We start from the raw sequence: 10,803 nt of genomic DNA on the forward strand, positions 1-10,803 counted from the left end.
GGTGAGCGGCTGGGGAGACCATGAAGTTGTCTGGCCCCGAGCCGCCGGGAAGGGACGGGGGTGAAAGCTCTGCCTGCCGCGCTCCGGCCGTCCCGTACCTGTGCCCGGAGCCCTCTCCGTGGGGCAGCGATCGGGGCCCGGCCCGCTCCGGCCGACAGAGCGAAGCGAAAGCGAAGCTGAGCCGCTCTCGGACGTCCGGGTCCGGCCCCGACCGGGGCGGGCTCTGGGCACTGCCGCGGGCGGGGAGAGCGGGGAGCTCGGGGCTGCCGCTGCCCGCCCCGGACACCCGGGCCCGGCCTGCCTGCACCCTGCTTGGATCCTGCCTGCACCCTGCTTGGATCCTGCCTGCACCCTGCCTGGACCCTGCCTGAATCCTGCCTGCACCCTGCCTGCACCCTGCCTGTATCCCTGCCTGCACCCTGCTTGGATCCTGCCTGTATCCCTGCCTGAATCCTGCCTGTATCCCTGCCTGCACCCTGCTTGGATCCTGCCTGCACCCTGCTTGGATCCTGCCTGCACCCTGCCTGAATCCTGCCTGTATCCCTGCCTGCACCCTGCTTGGATCCTGCCTGCACCCTGCCTGAATCCTGCCTGTATCCCTGCCTGAATCCTGCCTGTATCCCTGCCTGAACCCTGCCTGTATCCCTGCCTGAACCCTGCCTGTATCCCTGCCTGAATCCTGCCTGGACCCTGCCCGAACCCTGCCTGTATCCCTGCCTGCACCCTGCTTGGATCCTGCCCGCACCCTGCCTGCACCCTGCCTGGACCCTGCCTGTATCCCTGCCTGAATCCTGCCTGTATCCCTGCCTGTATCCCTGCCTGAATCCTGCCTGTATCCCTGCCTGTATCCCTGCCTGTATCCCTGCCTGCACCCTGCCTGTATCCCTGCCTGGACCCTGCCTGTATCCCTGCCTGGACCCTGCCTGGACCCTGCCTGCTCCCTCCTGGTACCTCTGCCTCCCCCCTGCCTGCACCACACTCCCACACTCTGCGTGCTCCCTGCCCGCTCACTGGCTGTACTCTGCCTGCACCTTCTGCCCTACTCTGCCGGTATGTGTGCCTGCATCTCTGCCCGTACCCTGCCTGCTCCCAGCCTGCACTGTCCCAAAGCCACGGGACTCTGGCCAGGGACAGGTGATGGCATGGGGACAGACAGGACCCTGGCAATGGGGATGGCTCCCTAACCGTGTGCAGTTCGGTCCCTGCCTGTCGGGATGGATCCCACGTGGATGGCTGTGGGGACAGCTCTTCACCTTCCAGGTCCTTCCTGTTTCTGTCCCGAGCCCCGCGGCCAGCCTGGCTCTGTCTGCAGCAGGACAGTGAGGGTCCTGCAGAGCCGGGTGACAGCAGGGTGAAGCTGGGTGACAGGGCAGGCTCGGCCCCGCCCGGTGTTTGTGCCGCAGGGCTGGCAGGGCCGTCTGAGGCTCCTGGAGCTCAGCTGATGCCTTGTCCCGGCGCCAGGCGCTCGCAGGCTCCGGGGACAGGGGCTGCCTGGGACGTGTCCCCTCGCTGATCTCAGGGGCAGAGCAGCGCCCCCGGGCTGTGCCGCTGCTCCGGCAGCGAAGTGGTTAATCCCGGATGCTCTTTCCACCCCGGCTCTCCAGCCCCAGCCCGCAGTCTCCCGGACAAGCGCTCTCCTGGGCAGGTTGCTGGTCCGGGGCCAAGGGGAGGGCCACGCCGGCGGGGCAGCCTTTGTACCGGGAGCGGGCTCCCAGCTCCAGGTACGCGCCGAGCCCGGGGCGAGCGCGGCGGGGCCGGAGCGGCGGCCGGAGACAACGGGGTGAGCCGGGGCCGGGGGCTGGTGCCCCTCCATGGAGTGGGCTGGGAGCGGGCCCTGGGCAGCAGCGGGCGTGGTGCGGGGGGGAAAGACGCTCCGTGGGCTGGTGGGGCAGGACGAGAGGGCTGGGGCGGCCTCTCGCTGGACGAGGTGCCCAGATGCAGGTGGCAGAGGGGCACGGAGGGGACAGGGACCGGGCATGGAGGGCACTGCCAAGCCCCAGTGCTGGTTGGAGGTGGGATGCAGGGAACTGCTCTGCCTGGCAAGGATGCTCCTGGCATCCACAGTCACCCACTTAGAACCTTCAAAGCCCTTTTGTCTTTCAAATCCCAAACGTGCCCAGTGGGAAGTCAGCCCCCCGTTGTCCTGAGCAACAGGCAGATCCAGCAGCGACTCTGAGCCTTTTCCCCAGTTTTTGAGGTCCTGTTCCCTGTGCACGAGGGATGCTGCGAGTGAGGGATGTCCTACAGGTGATTGTCAAGCCCTTGTCATGGCCAGTGCTACACGAACAAGTGCAGCCCTGGTCCGGCCGCTAGGCAGAGCTGGAAACTTTGCACACCTGGAAAAGGCCAGGCACTGTGCAGCGTCGTGCCTCCTCTGCAGCTCTGGAGGCATCAGCACCACCCTCCTGTCCTGCTGCTCCCTGCACGGATGGTAGCAGGACTGGAGCTGGCCAGCCCCAGGATGCCACAGGAAGCCTGGGCAGATCGATCAGCTTCTCACATTGTTTCCCACCCACTGGGCTCCCTTCCTGTGCCCTGTTCTCCTGCCTGGGAGAGCTGGCTCTGTGCTGCCTTTGGATTTGCCCCCTGTCCAGTCAAAATGGGAATTAGTCCCTACCCGAGCAGGAGGGGTTCATTTCCCACCCTCTCCTGCACGCAGCATGGTGCGATTTATCACCAGTTCGTGTCCTTCCATTTCACAGTGCCTGGGACAGAATTTTCCAGGATGTAGGCTGGGCTGGGGACTTTTGCCATTGCTTTGTTTTTACCTGGAGCAGATGAATCACATCCCAACAGCTCAGTTATATCTGGGCAAACCCAGCAGGGCTGGTAGGACTGCAGATATGACAAGTGGGGACATAGTTAAGTGGTTATCATGGTGGTGCTGGATTAATGACTGGAGTCTGAGATTACTTTGAACTGATGACCAGTTAATGTCTCAAAGAGGTCTTTAATGATTCCCTGTTTCTATGACAGGGATTTATTAGCTGATTCCATATAATCTCTTCTGGCCATAGCCACTGTAGAGGGAAGGCTCCTGGCTACAGAGAAGGTCTGATAAGGGATTTTGGTAGTCCCATATCCCATGACATAGGCCCAAAGAACAGCTGCTCTTCATTGTTGTGCATTTCATGCCATGCAGGAGATTGGTCACCTTTGTTCATTGCCAGAGATGCTGACTCGAAAACAGGAATCAGCATCTCCTTTGATCTTGCCAAAGGTCTTTCCACTGTTGTAGGAAAAGGGTGGGGGAATTTCTCAGGGATTTTGTGCACTCACAGGAGAATTGTGTAGCCAAGCGACAGGTCCAGGTTCCACCCAGGACACTGGTGGGGTTAAACCCAGGGCTTTCAGGCCATCTGCAGCTTTCAGTAGAGTGTGAAGTGAGGCCAGCCTGGCTCCCAGCAGGCATCCTGCCTGTGTGGCTCATGGCACCAAGCAGGGCAGTGCAGGAGGAGGAGGGAGAGCTGTGCATTTCAGAAAGCACACCTGGACCAGCTGTGGGGTGCTGAGCACATGGATATCTCAGCTGCCCTGTGCTGAAGCTGTCATGAAGAACCAGATTCTTTGCTTTGCTACAATTTCTTAGGGGTATCTGTGGGCTATTTCTGCTGGGAGCTGATCTCTGGATGGACGAGTGGGAAGTACTCCAGTCCCCAAGGGCAATCACTGTGGGCATTCCAGCCTGGCTATGGGCTGTGTGCCCAGATCAGCAGGAGCTTCCTGCCGCTGCCCTCCTGCCTGCCCTTGGGGCTGCAGGAGAGGTGTGGGGATCACAGCAGGCATGGACACTGTCCCTGTGCATCTCTTACATGCTGTGGCATCAGCAAGAGCTGGACCAGGCAGGAGACACACAGCTGGAGATTCTGTTTCTCTGCCTGGAGCAGAGAGGACCCTCTCAGGGACAATCTGGGCCTGCTGGGTAACAGATGTGACCTGGTCCCAGGTGTTGGGGTTTTGAGGTGGCAGCATGTGAGTGCTGGAGGGATGTGGCTCTGCACCCCAGAAGGGATGGTCACACTGCCAGGCCACAATCCTGCTCCCAGCTTGAAACTCCAGCTAGCCGCAGCCAGGCTTCTCCCAGTGATGCTGCTATGAGGGAGGATGTTAACTTGCCAGCTGGGCAACAGCTGGAGCAGGGCAGTGGTCTGGGGTCCAGGCACAGAGGGACCTGAGGGGCTGCAGGTGAGAAGGCAGGGCTGAAAAAGCTGTGCTGAAAATCCTCCAAGGAGAGAGTGCTCAGAGTGGCAGTGTGTCCCAACCCTGAGGCTGCCAAGAGCCCTGCTGGAATGGGTCCAGAGAAGCACATGCATATTATTCTCGTCCATGCTAAGAGCAGCCATGCACCAGAGAATGGCTTCATTGTTGGAAAGGGGAAAGTCCCATATCCATCCATGAGGTATGAGCTGAGGGCTGGGGCTGTCCTTGCAGGTTGGAGGAGAAATGGGCCCCAAAGCCAAGGCCATTGCCAGTCTCCTGGCAGCCACCTGTGTCTGCAGTGTCATCGCCCTCATTCTGAGCGTCGTGAATGTGAAGGATGTGTTCCTTCCCCCCAGCACCAAGGTAGGGTCCTCGGGAGGACCACAGCTCTCACTTGGCTGCTGGCTACCTCTTGGGTTTTGGATTTTGCCCCAGTTTCAGGCAGGCTGTGCTGTTTGTTACCAACATGGGGACAGTGCCATGCGCAGCCTGGGGTGGGTCTGGCTGAATTTGGTCACTGTGCCTGGCCCCACAGCACATGCAGCTCTTTCATCCCAAAGCACTGCCAGCTCCAGGGGCTTGGGGAAGGATCCTTGTCCCCAACACATCTGGTGACTGCAATGCCACCAGACATTTTCTGTCCTGGTGACCACCAGTTTTGTTTGGCCACTCGAGGCTGCCCTGCCCACCGGGAGCTCTGAGGTCTCTCCTGGAGCTTCTCTGGCTCTGCAGCGAGTGATGCTGGTCTGCACCCCTGACACCCCGTGTCCCCTCTGCCTCCCCAGTACGGTCTGGTGTTTGATGCTGGCTCCACACACACGTCCCTCTACATCTACCGGTGGCGTGCAGACAAGGAGAATGACACTGGCATCGTATCCCAGGTGGAGGCCTGCTCTGTGTCCGGTGAGTGTGCTGGCATCTGTCCTCCCTCTCCATGCCCAGCTCACCTGGGGCTGCCCAACCTTGGTGCTGCCCTGCATGGCTGTTCCACACACCAAAGTTGATTTATGCCTGGTGTGATAAATGCTACTTTATTTATTGGGCATTTTCAAATACCCACAGAGGCATTTATTCGTACAGCATAAGTGCTGTCAGGCTTTGACACAAGGACAAGGCTCTCTGGAGGAAATGCCCAGGCTAGAGAACAGATCTAGGGTCAGATAAATGGTACGTGAAACTGGGCTGGGGCTAGCAAAGGCCACCAGGGCAGGGCAGAGGTGCCTGGGCAGGGGGCAAGAGGGGTCAGAGCTCACCTTGCCTCATGTCCTGCTCAGCAGCGACAGCGTGGCAGTTACTGGTTAACTGGAAAGGTCTGGCCGAGGGCAAAGTGTAACGGAAGGAGTGCCTGAGCTAATGGTAGTCATTGAGAGCAAAGCTGTGGGGAAGATAAAGAGAGAGATTTCCACCCCAGAGCCGGTCCCTACCCACTGCAGGACCATGCCAGGTTCTCAGATCCAGTGCCAGCCTCTAAAAATAGGGAGGCTGCGCAAGGGCACCTCGGTGTGCCTATCAGCTCCATGTGCTCTTGCAGCAGGGTGCAGGAGATCCTGCCTCTTCTTCAGAGTAACGGGGAACAGTTGTGTTTGTCCCCAGGTGCTGCAAGACTCACTGGCGGTGCCCAGGAGCAGGGTGTGCTCAGCATCCCCAGCCGCGCCCGCAGCCCTCCCGCCGTGTCCCGGCTGCGGCTCCCGGGGCGTGTGGCCGGGGCACGGGCCAGGGCTGGCCGAGCAAGGCTGGGAGTACCTGGGGCAAGCAACGAAAAAAGCCCTGTGGGATTTTTGGGTGCACAGTTTACATTTTGGTGTCTTGCAGCTCCAAACAGAGCAGGGCTGTGGCTGGGGTATCTGGGTATGTCTGAGCGGGCCTGGCAGAGCTCCCGGGGAATGGGTGGGAATGTCGCCTGCAGTGCTGTCCCTCGGGGGTGGCACTGCGCTCTCTCATGCCCTGCTTCCCTGCGGCAGGACCCGGCATCTCCAGCTACGCCGACGACCCCGCGGGGGCTGGCGCCAGCCTGAAGCCTTGCCTGGACAGGGCCATGAAGACGGTCCCGGCCGAGCAGCAGCGGCACACCCCCACGTACCTGGGGGCCACGGCCGGCATGCGGCTGCTGAGGTAGCGGGCCCGGGCCGCCCGTGCCGCCCTTCCCGGCGCTCCTGCGCCGCACCGGGCCCGGGGCAGCGGCGGGACCCCGGGGCCGGGCCTGGGCACGGGCACGGCCGCCCTGCCTGCGGGGCCCCGGGCTGTGGGAGAGCCGCACCGGGCCCGGGAACACGCCCGGCGCTCGGCAGCGCCAGAGGAGAGGGGGCAGCCCCGGAGGAGAGGGGGCAGCCCCAGAGGAGAGGGGGCAGCCCCGGAGGAGAGGGGGCAGCGCCAGAGGAGATGGGGCAGCCGCAGAGGAGAGGGGGCAGCCCCGGAGGAGATGGGGCTGGCACGAAGTGCCCCGGGGCTGCAGCAGAGGCCGCAGGCAGCGTTTTTAGGGAGATTGCCGAGGCCCCGGGGGGATCCGGGGCTTGCAGGAGCCGCCCGCGGGCAGGGCAGCGCTGCGGAGATGTCTCGGGGCAGCTCCTTGGCAGGGCACGGCAGCCTCTCGCTGCCAGCCCAGCTGCCAGAGCTGCCACCGGGGCTGCAGCAGCCCGCGTGTTTGTGCCTTTGCCCGCAGGGAGGAGAACAGCACCAAGGCCGAGCAGGTCTTGGCCTCGGTGTCCAAGGCCATTGGGGAGTACCCTGTGGATTTCCGTGGAGCTCGGATCCTGACGGGCAGCGAGGAGGGCTCCTTTGGCTGGATCACTGTCAACTACCTGCTGGAGACACTGGTCAAGGTGCCGCTGGGGGAGAGGGCAGGGCAGGGGGAGTGGGGAGAACGTCCCTGTCTGAGCTACAGCCAGCTTTCCTCATTTGCAGAGGAGGGAGGAATGGAGCTTTGGGGCACTGGTCACCCAAATGTCCCCTGTGGTCGTGGGCTGCAGGTCCAAGCCCATTAACGGGATTGACAGTAGCCTTGTGTCCAGCTCAGCCTGGCCCCGTGCTCTCGTGTGCTGACACACGGGTGGATTTTGGGATCCCAGGGATATGGCAGTGGTGGTATCAGCCTCCGGGAGACAGAGTTCCTTTTTCCCTGCTCCAAGTGTCTGGATCCCAGCTGAGATGCAGCAGCCAAGAGGCCACAGCTCAGTGCTCCGTGGGAGTGTCTGTGGGTTGAGGAGGATGTGAGCAGGCAGGGGTAAAACTGGGAGCCAGGAGCACGTGGAAGGTGCCTCTGGGGCTTGTGAGCCCAAAACTCCTTGAGGGAAGGGAGTGTGAGTGTGAGTGCCTGCAGTTCAGCCTAACCCTTGCTGTGTGTTGGGCCAGTTCTCGTTTGCAGAGCAATGGGAACATCCCCAGAACACGGAGGTTCTGGGAGCCCTGGACCTCGGCGGTGCCTCGACGCAGATCACCTTCCAGCCCGGGGTCCCTGTGCAGGACAGCGACACGTCCGTGTTCTTCCGGCTCTACGGCACCAACTACTCCCTGTACAGCCACAGCTACCTGTGCTACGGGCAGAGCCAGGCTCTGAAGAGGCTGCTGGCAGCTCTGCACCAGGTGCCGGGGCCACGGGGGCTGCTCAGCCATCTGCCAGCGTGGTGGCACATCTCCCCCTGCAGTGTTGGGCGTGCCGTGGACAAAGAGTTGGGGATTGGCAGAGGCTTGGATTTCATCTGGGGAGGCATGAGTGCCCACCCATTTGGCTGGAAGGTGGTGGTGGTTGCCAGCCAGGGCTCCCTTCTCCCCACATCTTGACATGCAGTGGCCTTTTCTGTAATTTCCCAAGCCCAGCTGCATCTGTAGGTTTTTTGCTGTCACCGTTCTCTTGCCCTTGCTCCACTTCTGCCCAGAGAGAGGTTTCCCAGCAGCGTCCCTGCACAGCTGCCCTGGGACAGAACCAGAGCCCAGTGCTGTGGGAGCCAGGGACGCTCAGGGAGCTCCTCGCAGGGGGGATGCATCCAGTCCTCCTGGGGTGTAGGAGCTGCTCTTTGGGATGGGCTGTGGGAAGGGTCTCAGTGGCATTGCAGCCCCATGAGTGGCTCTCTCTGTGTCCAGGCCAGCTCGAGTGCCCAGATCTCCCACCCCTGCTACCCCCGGGGGTACCAGGAGAACCTCACCGTGGCAGAGCTCTACGACAGCCCCTGTGTGCGTGCGCCAAGCTCAGCCAGGCCTGACCTGGTGCTGACGGTGACAGGGACAGGGGACCCAGCGGCGTGTGACACGGCCGTCCGGAGCCTCTTCAACTTCAGCTGCGGGGCGCAGTGGCCGTGCGGGTTCAATGGGGTCTATCAGCCCCCCGTGAGGGGACAGTTCTTCGTAAGTGGCCTCCCCTCCTGTGCCTGGGGGAGGGTGAAGACAGAGACTGGGAATGTCCTCTGCCACTGATTGTGGAGAGGGTTGGGAAGAGAGGGATCCTCAGAGCTGGTTTTGGCTGCAAACCTCTTCTATGCTCCGTGCTGTTCTATACCTCCTGCCATCTCCCAGCCTTCCCTGAGGGAAATGGGGAGACCTTGTCCAAGGGAGCATGTCGTAGCTAGCTCAGAGTGCAAGAGCAGCCCCAGGGTTGTCAGCCAGCTCTGACACTTTCTGGTAGACTATCAGGGGGATGTCAGATGCAGAACCCTGGGGATTACCTGGGAATCTCTCCCCAGGTAAGAGGAGCCCCTGGGTCTTTTCTCAAGTGAGAAAGGAATTGTGGTTCTCACCATGTCCCCTTGCCTCCCAGGCCTTCGCTGGGTTCTACTACACCTTCAACTTCCTGAACCTGACCCAGCAGCAGTCTCTGAGTGAAGTCAACTCCACAGTCCTGTCCTTCTGCAGGAGGAACTGGACAGAGGTGAGAGGCCTGTGAAGGGCAGCCAGGAGCCTTGTGCTTATCCTGTCTCAAATCTCTGCCCTTGGAGCACAAGCTCTGCTGTTCCCTGGGCTACGGAGGGTTTCTGACCATCTTTCACTCCCTGTTGCACTGTGCCCTTGATGGCCCCACAGCTGGTGCAGAACTACCCAAAGGATTTGAAGTACCTGCACACCTACTGCACCGTGGCTACTTACATCCTGACGATGCTGCTCGATGGCTACAAGTTCGACGAGCACACCTGGACCAACATCCACTTCAGCAAGCAGGTAAACACCTGTGGGTAGCAGCAGAGGATGGACACGTTCAGGACCAGCATCTCTGGAGTCCTCTGTGCCAGAAATATGTCCGTGTTTCATGGCTGCTCCCCAAGGGATCCCAGGAGAGCTTTGCTCTCCTTCCCAAACCTCTGACCCAGCTCATGTCCTACTTTCCCTGCTGTGAATGTAACTGATTTTAAGGGGATCAGGGAAAAGCAGAGCAGGATTTGGCCACTTTGGTCCGTGATGTTGTTATCCGAGAGGTGATGGTGGCCCCATGACCACTTTGAACCAGAGTATGGCCTGGCCAGAGTATTTCCAGGATGAGAGGAGACAGCCTCAAGTCATGCCAGCCTCAAGTAGATAAGTAGTGGAAATGTTTTTTTCCGTGGAAAGGGTCAGGATTTGGAAAAGGCTGCCCAGGGCAGTGGTGGAGTCACCATCCTAGGAAGTGTTCAAACAACATGTGGACATGGCTTAGTGATGAACATTGGTGGTGGTGCTGGGCTGATGGCTGGACTCAGTGATCTGAAAGGTCTTTTCTGACCTTACTGGTTCTGCAGCCAGATTAGAAGGATTATGGGGATGGAGAAAGCTCAGATCCAAAATCACAGGCAGATCAGAGAGACACACCTGGATCAGAACAGTCATCCATGTTCAGCTCTCTCTTAGCCCTGTGGGAGGGGAGATAGGGAAGCTCTTTGTGCAGCTGCTGCAGGCAGGATCAGGTTCACCACAGCCTGATTCCCGTGTGAAACGGCAGCTGGGACAGCTCCTGGGAGAGGTGCCCCTCAGCCCCTGACACCGAGCTGCTGGTGCCCGGGAGAGGTGCTTTGGATGATTCTTGTGCTGTCTCCCCTCAGGCAGCAAACACAGACATCGGGTGGACGCTGGGCTTCATGCTGAACTTCACCAACATGATCCCCGCCGAGGCTCTGCAGCACGTCAAGGGCCACCCGCCCGGCCTGTGGGCAGGGGCTGTCGCCCTCCTCGTGCTGGCCATCGTGGCAGCCCTGGTGGCTGCTTTCCTACACTGCTTTTGGAAAACAAAGTAGCTCCCAGCGTCCTGCCTAGAGGCGTCCTGCCAACTAAAGCAGGCAGGGAAAGTGGTGCAGAAGAGGTGGAAAATGGAGAAGAATGAAGGCATTAGACCCATTTCTACTGCTCAGGAGATCTGACTGGGTCTTCTCTGTGAACGTGGAAGATGACAAAGGTGTCTTGATTTCTCTCCAAGAAGAAGACTCCTTTAATCTGATTGCCAAAAGCTGATTGAGACTTGCTGGATCGATGAAGCCAGAAAAATTCAAACTAGAAATAAAATCAGGGGTTTTTTTTCAAATATGAATATCACTGCTCAACCTAGCACAGTTTCCTTGGCATTCCCAGTCCTGCTGGGCTACTCTTCCAACAGCCCTGGGATGCAACTGGCAATGGAGAGCCGTGGTGGGCACCTAACTTTGAGCAGAG

General features: G+C 60.2%; 1 protein-coding gene across 1 annotated transcript; it reads left to right on the forward strand.

Annotated features, from left to right (window-relative positions):
* Window positions 1-1,760: 1,760 nt before the first annotated feature.
* On the forward strand, window positions 1,761-10,675 carry ENTPD8 (ectonucleoside triphosphate diphosphohydrolase 8). Its single transcript, XM_066332570.1, has 10 exons — window positions 1,761-1,780; window positions 4,432-4,563; window positions 4,986-5,103; window positions 6,162-6,312; window positions 6,860-7,019; window positions 7,549-7,779; window positions 8,278-8,538; window positions 8,948-9,058; window positions 9,211-9,345; window positions 10,200-10,675. The coding sequence occupies exons 2-10, from the start codon at window positions 4,444-4,446 to the stop codon at window positions 10,389-10,391; spliced, it is 1,479 nt and encodes a 492-aa protein (XP_066188667.1). The 5' UTR covers window positions 1,761-1,780; window positions 4,432-4,443; the 3' UTR covers window positions 10,392-10,675.
* Window positions 10,676-10,803: the final 128 nt, after the last annotated feature.

Source organism: Sylvia atricapilla, chromosome 19 (assembly GCF_009819655.1).
Source record: "Sylvia atricapilla isolate bSylAtr1 chromosome 19, bSylAtr1.pri, whole genome shotgun sequence".
Taxonomy (NCBI): domain Eukaryota; kingdom Metazoa; phylum Chordata; class Aves; order Passeriformes; family Sylviidae; genus Sylvia; species Sylvia atricapilla.

Excerpts from the sequence above, each read along its gene's own strand:
- ENTPD8 (XM_066332570.1), top strand. The coding sequence starts at position 4,444 with ATGGGCCCCAAAGCCAAGGCCATTGCCAGTCTCCTGGCAGCCACCTGT. Across the intron at positions 4,564-4,985 it reads TCCTTCCCCCCAGCACCAAG|TACGGTCTGGTGTTTGATGC; the intron begins GTAGGGTCCTCG and ends CTGCCTCCCCAG. Across the intron at positions 8,539-8,947 it reads CCGTGAGGGGACAGTTCTTC|GCCTTCGCTGGGTTCTACTA; the intron begins GTAAGTGGCCTC and ends CTTGCCTCCCAG.